Source organism: Dasypus novemcinctus, chromosome 1, assembly GCF_030445035.2.
Source record: "Dasypus novemcinctus isolate mDasNov1 chromosome 1, mDasNov1.1.hap2, whole genome shotgun sequence".
NCBI classification, from domain to species: Eukaryota; Metazoa; Chordata; class Mammalia; order Cingulata; family Dasypodidae; genus Dasypus; species Dasypus novemcinctus.
The window spans coordinates 92,086,285-92,103,738 of NC_080673.1; the positions used below are offsets into that span (position 1 = coordinate 92,086,285).

Sequence of the window (17,454 nt, forward strand, 5' to 3'; positions counted from 1 at the left end):
TTGTCACAGGTTAGTAGAAAGCTCCTCTGTTAATGTCAGTCAAAGGGATGCTGATGCAGAATACCAGAAACCGGTTGGTTTTTATAGAGGTTATTTATTTGGGGTAGAAGCTTGCGGTTTCCAGGCCATAAGGCATAAGTTACTTCCCTCACCAAAGTCTGTTTCCACGTGTTGGAGCATGCCGACGTCTGCCAGGGCTCAGGCTTCCCTGGTTTCTCTCTTCCCAAGTCTTGCTTCTCTCTCGGCTCAGGTCCTCTGTTTTCTCCACAAGGTCAGCTGTAGACTTTGAGCCTCTCCAGGCTTTGCCTCTCTACATGAGGCCAGCTGTGGACTATCAGGTGAACAGCTCTGTCTCTCTTCCTGGGGCTTCTGTCGTGTATAAGGCGCCATCTCTCTTCCTCTGTGGTCTTCTCCTGTGTGTGTTCACTTCCCAAGCTCCAGCTCAGAACTCAACTCTGTCCTTTGCCGTGTCTTTTACCTGTGAGTCCCCACCCACCAAGCGGCAGGTATTCAACACCCTACTAATGTGGCCCCATCAAAGCCCTAATCATAATTTAATCAGCCCAGGTACAGACCAGTTTACAAACATAATCCATTATCTGTTTTTGGAATTCATAACCATATCAAACTGCCCACTCCCTATATGACATATACTCACATGCACACTCCCCACACCACAGACACTTAAAATCTCTGCCACAGTATTCTTCCTATCAATTTCCTTTTCTCACCTTAATGATTGAAAGAACTAGAACTGTACTTAAGGGAAGCAGAAGCAGCTATATCAAGGTCAGCGAGGTGCCACCACACCAGAGAACCGAGAGAGTCTACAGCTGCAAGCAGGAGAATCCCATCCGTCAGCCATGTGGGATCTAAGTCCCCTCTCTAGTTAGAGGCAGCATTGGCATCGCCATCCCAGGGTCCTCAGGATGGAGGAATAAAATATGGATTAGAATGGACTAACTCTTATTCTACTACAGAATTATTGTGAGTCTAGCAGTGGAAAAATCTGTATCATTAATGTGGACACAGTGACCACAGGAGTTGCTGAGGGCAGGGAGAGGGAAGAAGAGGTATTTTCAGGACTTGGAGTTGTCCTGAATGATATTGCAGGGACAGATGCAGGATATTATATACCCTGCCATAACCTGCTGAGTGGACTGGGAGAGAGGGTAAACTACAATGTAAACTATAATCCATCCTATGTAGCAGTGCTTCAGAATATATTCATCAAATGCAATGAATGTGCCTCCCTGATGAAAGAATTTGGGGGTGTCGGGTGGGGGGGGGTGGGGAGTGGGGTTATATGGGATCCTCTTATATATTTAATGTAACATTTTGTATGATCTATGTATCTTTAAAAAAATTTTTTAAATCTATTAAAAAAATGAAATGAGGGGAACAGATGTGGCTTGAAGAGTTGAGTCCTGCCTCCCACATGGCAAGTCCTAGGTTCAGTTCCTGGTGCTTCCTTAAGAAGACAGACAATGAGCAGACAACAAGCAAAAACAATGAGCAAGACAACGAGCAGATAATGCACAAAAAGAAACGAGCGGGGAACAGATGTGGCTCAAGCAGTTGAGCTCCTGCATCCCACATGGGAGTTCCTGGGTTCAGTTCCATCTGGGGGGTGGGGTGGGGGAAATAATATGAGAGGGAAAGAAGAACATGCAGCTCAATAAAATCCTCCTGAGACATTTATTATTTAGTACTGTTCATGAAAGCCCGTGAAATTGAGTTATGATCAATGCACAAGTTTATTTTAAATAAGAATTATTTTGTTTCATAGAACGTTTTTCTTTTTTCCACTTGACTCATCTGGAACCGTGAGGAAATGAGTCCTCCTGGATAATGGAGTTTCCCAGGTTTAAATGTTTTGATAAACAGTGGTTTATCAAACTCAGTGATTTGAACGCCTGCTTCCTATGTATGAAGTCTGAGTAAGAAATTAAATATCTATTAATAACTCATGCCATTATTCTACAGTGCATATAATATACTATCTAGTATAAGCTAACAAGGAATAAGGTGGTGTTTGCCAATATACAAAATAACCCCAAATAAGAGATTTTTTTAAAATCTTCTTTTTATAATTTTTTGTCCTCTTTGCTATATGGGATAGCCCCTCTCCGTGGCTCTTTCTGCTCTGCTGTGTGGATTTAGGAACCAGGAACTCAAGCTTATTTGAATAATACATAAATGTAAATGGGATCTATAAGGAACGGTAAAGTGTGTTAATTTTGTGCAGGAATGTCTTGACATTATTTTTATAGCAAGAGGGCTTTTTAACTTTTTCCTCAGCTATGTTCTTCATAACGGAAGCTGCCAGGTAACTGAGATCAAGCATGAGCTTTAGGAAAGTAACTGTTTTTTGTTGCTCTTGTTTTGTTATTGTTTATTTCATTTTTTAAACTTTATTCTTTTGACAAAATGAGGAGAGAAATGAAAGCATGTTTTTAGAATAATAGATTTTGCTTAAGTTTCAATTCATATTTAGCCTGAAATTTAAAAAATTTTTAGGTTTCACTCTATAATTTTAACAAACGTAGTGACTGCCTTCTTTGCTCAGCTAGGGTTGTTTTTGGAGAGATTAAGAGATGTTTTATTTTGCAGAATACTCTTATTGGTTTTAATTTGTATGAATCTTGCTTGCTAAGATGTCATGTAAAGCTGGAGCAGTGGAAATGAACTACCATTCATGAGCTGCAAGTTATTCTTGGGTGTTGTAATCAATGCCTCACATTTGTCACCTCATACACTACTGTGGCATCCCTGTGCAGGGGTAGATCTCATCCCAGCTCAAGGAATGAGAAAACCCCAGTCCAAGGCCGGGTGGCTGGAGATCAGCAACGTCGGATTCCAACCTAGATCTCTTTGTCTTTAATTCCCTGTCAGATCCACTACAATAACAAATATACTGGTTGTCAGTATTATTGGCACTGTGCCAAGTCTATGACATATCCCTTTTTATCCTTTCAGTACACCTTATGAGCTGTAGCTATTTATTTTGTCCATTTTACGGAAGAGGATAACCCAAGATATAACCCAGGTAGTAACTGATGGACCCAGAGGTCAAACCTAACCCAGGACCACCTTCAGAAACCATGCCATTCGCCCGCAAGGCCTGTTGCCCATGTATACTGCAGGTACTTACACAGGCACATTCCCCACACCACTCACACACACTCACACGTGCTCACTCCCCACACCACACACTCATATGCACACTAGACCACATGCGCTCACATGCACGTTCCCTACACCACATATGCTCACACACACTCCCTATATCACATATACTTAGACATACACATACAGGCATAACAAGTGGAAATACTTACCTTGAAAAGAAAAAAAAAAGGACAAGAGTGTGCACTGGTCCTGTGTCACCTGATTTTTAGAAGGTGAAATTAACACCTTTATTATAGGAGAACTTATACTAAGTTGCAAGAAAAGAGGGCTGGATAAGGAGCTTGGAGGTTGGTTGATATGCCATCTAGTTGGTCACTGTCCTCTTGAAGCACGTCAATTTACAGGACTCAAATGGAGTTTGGAGGTTTTCTGACTGTATTAGCCAGAGTTCTCTAGGGAAACAGAATCAGCAAGAGATATCTGTCAATAGTATGCGATTTTATAAGAGTCTCTCATGAAGCCGTGGGGATGCACAAGTCCTGGTTCCTCAGGCAGGCCACAACCAGGGGCTGCAAATGAAAGTGCAGTGAAGGTTCTTGACGAGTTCTGGGAGACATTGACTGTCCAAAGATGAGCTGGGAAATTCTCACTCAATGCTGGAATCACTTCCCCTTTTAAGGCATTCAGCTGATTGGATAAAGCATCACTCATTGCTGATGGCAATCTCCCTGATAGCTGTAATTGTAATCAGCTATCTATGATTTACCATTGCAGTAAAGTGAATGGAGACTAAAGTCCATAAATGTCCTTGTATTACAGTTAGCCCAGTGCTTGCTTGACCAAACAACTGGGCACAGTTACCTGGCTGAGTTGACACAATAGCCTAACCATCACAGTCCATCCCTTCTCAGCTCGGCAACCATACACATTAACTTAAACCATAGTTAGTCTGTAATAAAAACAATAAACAGACATGCATATATATATATATTTCCAAACAACCGAAACTCATTAATTCCATGTAGAACAGGGTGCAAGTTCTTGGGTAATATTCACTCTCAAACTTGACATCCTCAAATATGACATGAAGCAGATACAACTTGTTATATGATAAGGGAAAAGTTTGGGGAAGAAGAAAAAGTAGTTTTGTGTACATATACAATCATCATAATGAAACAAGGAAGAAAGATTCATGATTATTGTAATTTCTATAACTGGTCACATGATTGAAGTTCATATTTATCACTACCTTTTTCCACTACCTATTCCATGTTTCCATTACCCTCAGCAAGCACTTCAACCTGGTTCTTTGCCTGGTGGTGTGACCCAAACTTGCATTCTTGAAGATTCTGGGCCATTGTTAGTCCTGCTTGGATTGGGTTTTTGCAGTTTTCCTTTGCCTTTAATCATAGGACATGGCAGTACAAGGATGTGCCCTAGAGGATCTCCTGTATTCCAGGCAAATGCTTCTTTACCCCCATTATGTAGATGCAGTCCTACTTCCCCTTGATAGTCAGGATCAGTCACCCCAGCCAGTACAGTAATTCCCTTCTTTGACTGTTGATTCAGAGGTAAGAGGAGCCCAAAATGGCCAGGTGGCACTTTTAACTTCCAGTTCAATGAATCGTTTTTGCGTTCCCTGGTGACAGCACACCTCCTTTTGGGACTAAAACCTGTAGACCAGCAGAGTTTGAGGTTGCAGAGACAGGAAGCAAAACTTTTTCCTAGTGGGTCACTAGGGGTAATAGTGGTGCACTCCCATTTCCACCCCTTGATTCCTGGGCCCATGGACTCAGATTGTGGGATAAACAGCACCACAGAGTGGATGCTGATTTAAAACCATACACAGCCTCCTGGAGAATATTGCCCCAGGCCTGCAAGGTATTGCCACCTAGTTGGCACCGTAATTGAGTCTTCAAAAGGCCATTCCACCATTCTATCAATCCATCTGCTTCAGGGTGATGGGGAACATAGTAAGACCAGTGAATTCCATGGGCATGTGCCCATTCCTGCACATCATTTGCTGTGAAATGGGTTCCTTGATAGGAAGCAATGCTGTGTGGAATGCCTTGGCGATAGATAAGACATTTGGTAAGTCCATGGATGGTAATTTTGGAAGAAGCATTGCGTGCAGGCAATGCAAACCCATATCCAGAGTATGTGTCTATTCCAGTTAAAACAAATTGCTGCCCCTTCCATGGTGGAAGTGCTTCAATGTAGTCAACCTGCCACCAGGTAGCAGGCTGGTTACCTCGAAGAATGGTGCCATATTGGGGGCTGAGTATGGGTTTCTGCTGCAGGCAGATTGGGTACTCTGCAGTGGCCATAGCCAAGTCAGCCTTGACACAATAGCCTAATTGTCAGTGACCATTTGGTGCTTTCCTTGAAAATATTTCTTTAAATTTTCCAGCTGTAGCAAGGGTCCTGTCGGAATGATCTGCACTGGGAGGCTACCCCACCAGTACATGTCCTCACTGGGGGACACAGGAGCACAGCAGAAAGAGAAACAGCCACAGATGTAAAGCAGAGTCCCCTGGAATAATTTATTGATACAGGCCTATCTCAGAGTCTTTTAGACATCACCAAAATCTGATTTAACTGATCATAATTCACTTTGATCAACTGCAAGCAAAGGGTTTTAGAATCATTATAGCCCTGACATCTTCCTCTCGGCTCCAGGTCTGGGAATCACCTCTTTGCTTCTGGGCTTTATGGCGAGGGGCCTGGCTCATCTTGAATGCCGGGCCTAAGGACTAATTCAGCTGCGTAAACAAGCCTCAGTGCTGGCCTTCCTTACCAGATTTTCCTACTCAAAAAAACTGGGTAATGTTTACCATCGTGGCGTAAAAGCTGGCTTTTGTAAGTTATATTTTCAATTTTAGATTAACTTAATTCTTTCCCTCTATCATCCTGCTTTCAAACAGGCCCCTTGAGTGTGATTTGGGGTGGCTGTGGTGTTCTTGGTCTAGACCACCTTGCTGATACAGGTGCTGACTCTTGAGAGAGGCATGAGTGGAAGGTAGGAAGGAGGGAGGAGGAGAGAATGAGAATTTGGTAGTCCCCCAGGTATGGTGGAGAGAGCACAGGTTTAGGGCTCCAAAGCTGATTCTGTCACAGATGGGCTGGGTGACCTGTGGTGAGTAGGTTCACCTTCTATTTCTTTTTCCTGTAAATGGGGGGAGATATGCATACCCTTGTCATGATTACATGAAATTATTTATATATATATATATATATATAAAGTACATTACCTCAGTGCCTGGCAGACCAGTGCTCGGCCGACGTTTTTCTTGCTTTACCTCTCGGCTTCTTGCAGACAAAAGACCACCTCAGAGTAGACAAGGCTGAGACACATGGGAACAGACCTGGTTCTGCCCAGCTCTGTGCCCTCTCGGGGTCTCCAGGGACCACCCACTTCCTGACCATCTGCCCTGGCCGCCACCTCTAATGGTGGCAGGGTCAGACTAGCTCTGTCAGGCTTGCTTCCTGCTCTGGAATTCTGTGCTGCTTTTCCTTAGCACCCTAAAATAACAGGTTTTTGTCAGTTTACCCCAAGGCATTTGGCATGAGGTTTGCTGTGGGAAAACTTTTGCAATTAAAATCTGTCTCTTTTCACCTCTTATAAAACTAATCTCTAAATTTCACGTCATAAGTAAAAACATTAAGGGCTCTGCTCTGTGCTATAGCATTTGGGAGTAGGGTGGGGGTCTTTTATTCCAGTGGACTTTTTTGGCTCCTTACCAGTTTGGAACAGACACGATATTACATGGTCCCAAGGGGAGTATGACATTTAGTTCCTAGAGGCCAGTTTTGCTGCCCTGGGCTTGGCCTGGGTCACATGCTGAGCTGGCCACCCTGCACTGGGGGGTTCCCTCATGGGAGGACTGCAGGGGAGAGGGGGTGGGCGGGCCGCACACCCACAGGACATGCATGGGCTGGAGAGGTACTCCGCTTTTGATGCAATTTGACACTTGACCTTACGGAGAAGGAATTTTGTCCCTTCCCTCTTCTCATGTCTTTTGAGGACTGGTAAGGCCTGATGCCTACAAGGTCAGTGCCGTTTATCTCCCCAAAACAGGTCTGCTGTTGCAATGGTTAGATTTCCCTCCACTGCTTTGGCGCTGCCCACTTGGGTGCCTGGCCCCGTTGGTGGGGTATCTCTGTCAAGATTGGCCTTTGCTCCAGATGTTTGCCTCTTGGGTTCCGGTGGGATGGGAGTGGGGGAGGGAGGGTCTTTGCGGCCTGGAGGTACCCTCTACAAAGGGCCCATTGGCGACTCCCTGGGGGATGGAGTCCGAGACCGAGCTCGCGGAAGATGACTTGCCGCCCTCCCTTAAAGCGCAGCGGCGCAGAGCGGTACTTGCCGCCTTGGTTTGCGCCGCCTGCGCTGGTGGCTTGGGCTCTGCTGGGCTCGCCTGGCCTGGGAGAGCCTGGGAGAGCTTCAGCCACAGCCCCTGGCGAGGCCTCAGAGGTGGACAGTCTCCAGTCTCTGGAGCCTCTTGTTTGTGGTTTCTTGAAAAGAATCTTGATTTGATCAGGTTTATATCTGTGTAAAGCAACACTGTATGGCCCCCATTTCTCCCATTTGAGGGTAGGAGTTAGGCTGCCCTGATGACCCTTTATTTTAAAGGAGCAGCCAGTGACAAACTGCCCGATTTGATAGGCTGTTTCTCTGCTGATTTATTTAAATACTAGTTACACTATTAGCAGAGTATCCTCTGGGCAAGGGGATGAGTCACTGTTTTGGTAGGCAGTCCAGAGAATCTCTGAAGACAGCTTTTAGAGAAAGACTTAAACGGGGGCAGTATAAAATAATGAAATAAAGGATGGAAAACTGGCAGACTGTAGAAAAAAATATATTGGGAAATGTTGGGCTTTTTTGCAGGGAAGTTACATATTTTTCTTGTGATAAATGCCATCTCTGGGCAGCCAGGTTTGTCTATCAGTTTGTTTTAAAAATGTAACAATTGTTTGTGCTCAGCTCAAGAAGGAAGGAGAAGGAGCTTTGGGGTAAGGCAAGAAGGGCAAACAAAGGCTCCTGGTGAGCCTGAAGTGCAGGGCCCTGGAGACGAAGGGAATGGGGGCCGCTGCAGGACCATGGAAAGTGTCCTCACATCAGGACTTCAGAATCAGCCTGCAGCCAGAGGGTGGGGGTGGAGGCCACCGGAGAGGCAGTTTGTCTCCTTCAGCAAGGAAGCACATTCCTGGCTGCCAGGGGCCAGTCCAGTTGGAACCACAGCCCTTTCCTCAGGCTGCTGGGAACTCCTAGCCCAGGGCTTCCCAGCCTTTCCTCATCAGGAAGCTGAACCTTGTCATGTAAGACTAAGACTGAGAGGAAAAGCAGCCTGGACCAAACCTTTGAAAATCTATGATGAAAACGTACAAGGTAAATAGAAATCTGGGGTGCTCTCACCACCTTTTCCAGGCTTCCCGCTGTGCCCTATTTCTTTCTCCTTGGCAAGGGAGGGTGCTGTGTAGCTCTTTGAGCCTCCTGTGTTGGCGTAGCACCACTCTTAAACTGAAACTCCACAACACTGTAGTGTGAGTTTGCCTGCTAAATGGGGAAAGGTTAATTTTACAGGAGACTATGAATGGAAATTGTCCCCGAAACCCTCCTCAGCTGAAAACATTGTGTGGCTGATTTCCTCCAGTGTTTTGTTGTTGTTTTGTTTTTAGCTACCCAGATAGGCAAATAGTTTCTCCAGTTGAGATCAATACTTTTTGGGAACAGCATTTTTAGTAATCTCAGCAATAAGAGAAATAGTAATTACGGGGCTCTTATATGCTGTGCATTCTCTAAGCACCTAAAATGGATCAGCCACGGTACTCTTCAACACTGGTAAATACAGTTGCAATTCCCATTTTACAGACCACTGGCCTTCTGGGAAAGAGTTTATAGACCATAACTTGTCATCTAAATGAAATGCCACACCATTATTAAAGCATTTCAGAGCTTCCTTTTTTTCTCCTCTTAATTTTTCTTTCCACTAATTTAAATAAAACTCATAAACTTCTGCTGGCAACAAGGACACCACAACCATGAGCACCAAGAATGGGATGCACTTGGCTGCGAGGGATCTGTGCTTCCTCCTCCACGTCTTTGCAGCAGAAGGAAAGCAGCCACTCAGTTCGAAGCAGGGGAGGCCCATGAAAATGCTTTTCCTTTGGATTGTCTTTGTCTCTTGTTACAATGTTATAATTTTTAATCAAGTTTTAAAGTTTCAGATCATTAAAGCTTTGGGGATTTGGGGAGCCTCTTTTTTGAAATCCATTATCATCACCCCTATCTAGCAAAATTTTACTTTAAAACACTTAGCAAAATACAAAGCTAACAGAGATCGTAGTTGTTTATGAAGGGAAAAGATCTTGACAGTTGTACGGGGGAGTAGAAATGGAGCACTTACAGACCTGGGCTGCGGATATGAGTGGACACAGCCCGTGTGGCTGCATTGGTGCATTCCATTCTGCAAGTTGGCACTGCACTGGAGAGTCTGCATGCTGTGGTTCCGTGTGAAATCCAACAATGGCTCTCCACAGTGGACTGAAAAGACCTAACAAACACATTACAATGACATCTTTTCCTGATCTGGTCAATGAGTGCCTCTTCAACTAATGTTTGGCCATTTCCTTCTGGTATTCTCCAAACATGTTTTTTATAGTGACCTAAAGTATTAAATATATTTCATATCATAACCCTGTACATACATATATAGAAAAGGGCCTAATAAACGTTTCCATACGTTTTACTTATTTAATACATTCTGGGGATTTCTGGCTAACAGAGGGTGATCCATGTTTTAGCCATCACCAAAACAAAGTGGATTATTCTATGCAAAGATCTTAAGGCACGTGGTGTGTTACCAGACGTTAAAATCTTTTAAAAGTCTGTGGCAAACTTCATATTAATAGCATTTCGTTTGTTCCTTCCTGAGGTGGAAAACGAAACTCATTCCCAACGTGCAAAGCGAAGGCAGCGACCCCGGGACCTCTTCTGGAGATGGAAGCTTGTTGAAAACCCAGACTGTGCAGTTGACCTCAAAGGAGAATTGACACCAACTTCACCCTGAGGTCCCTGCTAGAGACGCTGATCCATAAAGACAATCACTGCCAAACCCCCTTTTGTCTACTGCAAGAGCCAAATTCCAAAATAACACTTTAAAAAAGTTTTGGTTTTTTTTTTTTTTAAAGAAAATTAAAAAGCACACGAGAATGCTGGCTGGCAAGCCCTGGTTCTCCTCGCCTCCCCTCTGCCGCGCACCCAGAGCATCTTGCACCCATCCCTGTTACCCCTTGGCAAGGACAGTAACTTGGCTGCTTGAGCCTGCCCTGAGCAACAGGAGCTGGCAGCCAGCGCGGGCATCAGCACCCAGTGGAGGAACTGGTGGAAGAGCTCCCTCTTTGCTTCTGTCTTCTTTTTTTTTTTTCTTTTCTCCTAAAGCTTTTATTTAACAGTGCAAAAGGATCAATCTGTTTGCTTCGTTAAAAAAAAAAAAACTTGAATTTTTAAAATTTACACTTTTTAGTTTTAATTTTCTTGTATATTTTGCCGGCAGTGAGCTCTTAAAATACAAAGATATGGAAAAGTTTGAAATAAAATGGAATTAAAAGAAGCCCTCTATTTCTGCGATTCCTCGTCTGATAAGTGGCTTCTCTGAATCACCTGTGACAAATGGTGGCCTCTCATCCTCTGAAAGGTTTTCTATAGCGCTAAATAAATGTAACAGCCAAGTCCACTCTGTTGATAGCAATGGCAGTCTTTTTTCACTTTTTCCTCTGATTTTTTTTTAAATGGTAAACCTTAACAGATACTTTCTGCAGATCAGTTTGCAGTGAATTTTCATTTCTTTCCTTCTCAGCCCCTTGTTGTAAAAAAGCCCAGCACTTGAGTTGTTATTACTTTAAATGTTCTGTATTTGTATCTGTTTTTATTAGCCGATTAGTGGGATTTTATGCCAGTTGTTAAAATAAGCATTGATGTACCCATTTTTTTTTTAAATAGCAAGGCACAGCCTTTGCCCAAAACTGTCATCTAACATTTGTCATTCCAGTTTGAGTTAATGTGCTGAGCATTTTTTAAAGAAGCTTTGTAATAAAACATTTAAAGAAAAAGTGTCGTTTTATTAAATGAAGTTCCTGATAGTCTAAAGTTGGGTAATGGTGAACTTGAATCACAGGCCAAGACTGGGACTGGAGCAGCCCCGGGCAGCCCCGCGGAGAAGCTCTGCTGGTGTGTGGTCTCCTGCCAGGCCAGGCCCACGCGGTGGGGAAGGAGGACCTTCTCGACTCCTGGACACGCACCAGCTCAGAAGAACGTCATATGGCTTAGTTCTCCTCTTCCTCCTCCTCTTCCTGGTGTAGACATAAATCAGGATAACCAGAGACACCCAGGCTCACGTAATAGTGGTTCTTCGCCTTCCTGAACATGTCAAGATCCAGCCATCAGCCTGTGGTGCTCTCTGCAAGTACTTTCCATCGTCAAAGCGCATTGGCGCAAACTGGGCTACCAAAAGCAAGGTGTCCCTGTGATGAAAGGTTGGAATCTCCACCCATCTCCCCAGTCAGTATTTTCCAAATTTTGACTTTATAGTCCATAATTTCCCTTAACTTGTATTATACTAGTATATAAGTTAGTACCTGATTTAACAAAAGGCCTATGTTTTAAGTTGAAAACAGTCATACTTCATGGTCTTCTATCCCTTGAGCTAGTCTGAGAAGCACTGATACCACTAGTCTAACTTAAATTTTCCTGCTGAAATTCTGGTTCTGTTTTCCTTTTTGACCCTCAGTACAGCTGGAGAACAGCTGGCTACCATACTGGTAATAACCCTCCACGCACACTGTACTGAAGACTGCCATTAAATCACCCCTCAAACTTCTCTTCTCCAGGCTAAGTAATCCCAACTCCTTGAACTTTCATCATCAGTCCTTTAATCATTTTCATTACTATCCTCTGGAACCTCTCCAATTTCTCTTCATTTAGCCCTAAACTTGGGGGAGGGGAGGGCACAGGGCGGGGGAGTCTATTATGTTCAGGGGACCTACTTGTTATGAAGGTTTCATATTTAACTGTGACCAGAACTTCATTTGAAAATTAACTGAGTTTTCTGAGTGTAGTGAACCAAGTGGTTAAAAGAATCTAAAGTTGCCGCCATGGTCTGTTCAAGGTTAACTAGAAAATCCCACAAAATGGGGTGAGAGGTTAACTTTGGAGTGTTAATTTTTTTAAGAAAAAGCTATAGCAACACATTCATTGGCTCTTTTAGCACTAAGGAAGAAGCCAATTGTATATATAAAAAAAGTCTGCAACAGAGACATAGGCTATAAAGCTAAAAATCAAGATTTAGCCAAGTCCCCTGGCACCCCTCCCCCATTCCTCCTGTACTTTGTCAAAATATAAGTAAACAACTGAGAAATAAATGGCTTGTTTGGACCCTCTAAGTCAGTCGTTCCTTCCACAACTGGGGCCCTTCTCAGTTTTCTGTATTACCTCTTGAATAATTTTTCCCAAAATAACAGAAGCACTGCACTGCCTTCCTTCCTGGCCCATTCTGCAGACAGCAGGTCTTGGGACAGCAAAGTCTCCTTAGAAGTATGGACCAAGGCGAAGCTATCCTGCAGGCATCTGTGGGCAGAGGGATGCTTCTCTGGCCAGTGCTGTTTGAGCTGAGTGATTTGGCTCCTTCCCTGCAGCGAGCTCGGAGCAGAACCGTGTGCCAAGAAGAGGAGGCTAGGCCAGGCTCTGGGAGCTGAGCTTTGCCGGGATCACAGCTGGCACGCTGGTCAGCATGAAGGAGTCTTTTCCTCCTGGTTTTAGTGCGTTTGCTTGCTAGGGTTACTGGCAACTACCTGTTCAGCTGGAAGGAGCCTTTGAACTGTCTCATGACTACAGCTGTCCTAAATACAATCTTTTCTCCTCTATATTTTAATCTGTCTGCAACAATATGGAAATCACTATGCAATAACAAGATGAAAAATCAACAGGGAGTAAAGCATGTTTCTAGAAAAAAAATTCCACAATAGCTTTTTGTTAAAATTACATTTTCTACTTGTGGGAATTTTAATATCTGTCCTATGAAACATCTAATATCTGTTAGATGAAACCTAACATCTGGGAATATACACATAATTTTGAACTTTTTAAATACAAACTAAAATTTAACTGCAATTAAACATCTTAATGCTACTAAATTGAAGGATGTGATTCTAAATACTGCTTATGTGGATATATTATGGGAAAAAATAAGATAATTGATTTAGTTGACTATCATTTAGTGGACATCATTTCCAAATTGGAAAACTTACCTTACCTAACTCTGCAACCAAGAGTGGCTCTGGGGGGGAGCAGACTTTGGCCCAGTGGTCAGGGCGTCCGTCTACCATATGGGAGGTCCGCGGTTCAAACCCCGGGCCTCCTTGACCCGTGTGGAGCTGGCCATGCGCAGTGCTGATGCGCGCAAGGAGTGCCGTGCCACGCAAGGGTGTCCCCGCGTGGGGGAGCCCCACGCGCAAGGAGTGCGCCTGTGAGGAAAGCCGCCCAGCGTGAAAAGAAAGAGCAGCCTGCCCAGGAATGGCGCCGCTCACACTTCCCGTGCCGCTGACGACAACAGAAGCGGACAAAGAAACAAGACGCAGCAAATAGACACCAAGAACAGACAACCAGGGGAGGGGGGGAAATTAAATAAATAAATCTTTAAAAAAAAAAAAAAAAGAGTGGCTCTGGGGCCGATGTGTGTGTCTCGTGTGTGTCTCGGGGGAGAAGGGGGCAGGGATAGGAGAGGAAAAGGTAAGGTGTACCCAGAGCAGCTCTTTAAAATAAGCATTAGCATAAGCCTGCCTAAATTGGAATTTTATATTTATTTTATGTAATAGTAGGTAATATACAATTAGTAATTTACAGTAAAAATTGAACTCGTGAAAACTGATTATTTCTTTGCCCTTATGTAAGAAATAATGCTAACATTATCATCAGCATAGCGGTGGGTCACAGAAGACTGGCATTAAAGAGAGAGAATCGATGCGTTCAATATGTTTTAACTGAACTCATTTGTACACGAGGAAAAAATTTTCGGAGGCAGGGGGACTCTTCACTGTCTGTATTTGTTACAAGGTTCCAGCATCCCTCTCCAAAAATGCTAGTTTGGACTTGAAGAAAGAGATTCTTACATTAGGAAGAAGGGGACACAGTGAGGAAAGTCCAGATTTGCAGCCACACAGACCTGGACCAAAGTCGTTCTACCAGTTTTGGGTGCCTCCGCTCAGCCCTCCTGAGCACGCCTCCTCGAGGACTGAGGGTCTCACCCACCTCTGTGAAGGTGTGGTGGTAAATGAGACACTGACATGCAGAGAGCACCTAGCACACAGGAAAAGACTCACCAATGAATCTCCCCTTGAACTGTTCCATAATTTGTTAGAACACATGCTTTTTCATCCTGTGTAAAAATACTTTATTTGGTATTGTCTATATAGCCCTAAAATATTATGGGCATATTTCTTCTGTCCATGCAAGTGGCCAGTAACCAAGGTTAACCAATCTGTTTTCGACCCAAGATCAAGGAAATTACAAAAAAAGGTGAAGCCGAGTCTGGTTCTCATTGGATCATCTACACTGAGATGTTCATTAAATAATTTTCTTAATCTATAATTATGATATTACCAGTTAAAATTTTGATCTCCATTAAAAATGTGAAATTGGTAGTATATTATTTGCCAGATGGAATGAGAACACTGTATACAAATAGAAGTAATCACACATCATTTCTTCTCCTCATAGTTGCAGTTGAGTTAGTCATTTTCTCTTCTCCATGCTTCGCTTGTCTCAGAATGTGAACTCAATGGAATCGCTGAATTACATCCTATGCTGTAATCATTTTTTTCTCCCATCAGCAACATACTACAAGGAAACCGAAGCAAAACGGAGTCCCACAAATTGGCCTGTTGGTTGTTATGGGTCCTTTTACAGTTAGGTCAGATAACCTTGCTCAACTGGAGAAAGGAGCACACAGTTCTAAACTGGAGGCTGCCCTCCGTCCCAGCTCTAGACGCCCTCAGAGCGCCTCACAAAGCAAGACCTGCACGGTGCTTCTGGGAGCCAAGGGGTGCCCTGTGGGAAGCCTCATGTTCCCCACGAGCTGACTGACACACCCTGTGCCTGCTCCAGTTCTAAGGCTCCCACCAACTAGGGCTCTTCTTCCCTCAGCGCCAGGTTGGGGGGAGCTCAAACCCACCCAAACCCTCCCAGGCAGCCTTGCAAAAACAGTCCTGTTGCAGGAGCTTTCAGCCTGACACACTTAACACTGCAGACAGCTGCAGCTTTTATGCTGAAACATGTGTAGAATTGTCTCTTCTCTTCTCAGTCTTTTCTCCCTAGAAGAGAGTTTCTCAGATTGGACAGGGAGATCTAAAATCCAGAACACATTTGTACTCTCTGGAGCAAGTCCGAGGGGTGGCTAGCGCAGGCCTAGGCAGGGGCTGCCTGCCTGGACCTACTACAACTCAGGGTGATGGAGAGACTGCTCTGCATCCTTCTCCTATTCTAGAACTTTAACATGGAGGTTAAAGTGCTCTGGAAAACTACCTTCCCAGAAAATTATGCCAAGACCTCCACACGCCTCTGGAAGGAGACATTTAGGGTTCAGTCATTCAGACTGCCCCAGGTTTCAAGGCTTCCTCCTCCAGCGCTGGTTTTGGAGGATTCTCCGTTTTCTGTCTTTGAACCTGGCATTTCTGGGACTGTTTACAAAGAGGCAGCAGGAGGCAGAGTTCTTCCTCTAGGTTTTCCCTTCTAAGATCTGCTTGAAAACAGGCTACATGTTTTTCTGTTGGAATATTCCAGTCAGAACATTTAAAGAGAGGAGGCTGTGGTGTCAGGGGCTTGGAGATCCTCATTCAGACACCACCGCTTCCCTGTGTTGTTTTTCTGCCATGCAAAGGGCTCTACCTTGAGGAGCTGATGTTTCAGTCAGTTGTGGTAATCCCTCCCCTCCTTGACAAATAAGCCAAGAGCTGCCTGAGTTAGTTTCAAGCTTAAGAGCAGATCTGCTACTGTTCTCTGTCAGACTGAGGGAGTGGGGGCTCACTCCCCCAGTTTTGCCCCGAAGAGGGAATCTTTAGTGTCATTTGAAAGCTGCATTGATAGGATGAGCTTTCTTCCTAGTCATATACCATCACTTTTTAACTACCAAATGTGTTAGAAGAATCTTGGAAAATTTCACTCCTAATCCCTTGTTTTCTTCTTGGGTCTTAAATCATCCACAGCCTACTGCCCATATAAAAAATTAACTTCTCTGAGAGCCAATTCTTCCAGTCCAGCCCACTGGAACGATTCCCCGGACCAACCCTCCTGATTAGCTCTGACCAGCACCTCTTCCAAGGCTTGGAAAGACCTTTAGGAGCCGCTGTGGGCTTGGAGTATGGCGCTCCAGCACTAGGCTTTTGCCAGGTGGCCCAACAGCCCAATTTCAATGACTCTCCTTTACAAGACACTTGGGCCTGTTCCCAAGCTTCAGTCCACTCCCCCAGGCCTGGAATGTTCAGGGCTGTCATCCTTTGGATTTACGGGAACCCTGGCTTCTTCCAAATTGGGCATAGAGGAGGGTGGGAGGCTACAACTGGCCTATAGATGCGAGGCAGTGTGCTCACTGCGTGAGAGCCATCATCTCATTTGGTCAGCAATCCTAGGGAACAGGTTCTGCCATTTATGCCCATTTTACCAGAATACCCGGAAGACAGAAGTAACCCCCATGTTACTCAGGTAAAGAGAGGAGGGCTGAGAACTAGAACCCAGTCTGCTTAATTTGAAAGCCCATGGTATTATTTTGACTGCAGCAACTATTGTTGGTGAGTTTATATAAAATACTGAGTGTCAACGATTGGGTATTTTAGTCTTGCAGGAGTTAAAACTCTCTTCAGTCATTTCAAACCAGCAGCTTTTTGGTTAAGAAAAATTGCTAAAGACAAAAACTCTAATTATGAAACATTGAGACCGATTTTAAAAACTGAATTTTGACAATCCATTGGGTCTGTCTTTCAAAACAGTCTTGAAAGCACAGCAGTGCTTTCATTGTTCAAAGCGTTTTTAGCTTACTATTTATGTACCATCAATGCCTGTGTACAAGAAAATTAGTCCCACAGAATTACAGCCACACCTTGCATTTTTTGGTCAACTTAATTGGTTGCTTAAGTTGAAATGTTAAAGGGATTAAAATCAAGGTGAAGCAAGACAAAAGCTTGTTTCAAATGTGTGAAAAGTATAACTCCCAAACAAAGAAAGCAAGCATAGTTCACATTTGTAGTTGTATAGGCCGTGGCTAACATTGGTTCTAC

At 44.0% G+C, this 17,454-nt stretch overlaps 1 protein-coding gene across 6 annotated transcripts in view; it reads left to right on the forward strand.

Moving 5' to 3' along the window:
- The window catches only part of LEF1 (lymphoid enhancer binding factor 1), a 138,349-nt gene extending 127,108 nt beyond the window's left edge, over nucleotides 1–11,241 (forward strand). For 4 of the 6 annotated variants that reach the window (XM_023583996.3, XM_012518688.3, XM_004476190.5 and 1 more), the window contains one exon: nucleotides 10,065–11,241. Coding sequence is in view for 3 of the 6 variants with exons in the window: in XM_012518688.3 (XP_012374142.1) it covers nucleotides 10,065–10,144 (80 nt within the window). In the remaining 3 variants the exon portion in view is untranslated. The remainder of the gene's footprint in view (nucleotides 1–10,064) is intronic. The other 2 variants (XM_004476191.5, XM_012518689.4) reach the window with 1 other exon arrangement.
- Nucleotides 11,242–17,454: the final 6,213 nt, after the last annotated feature.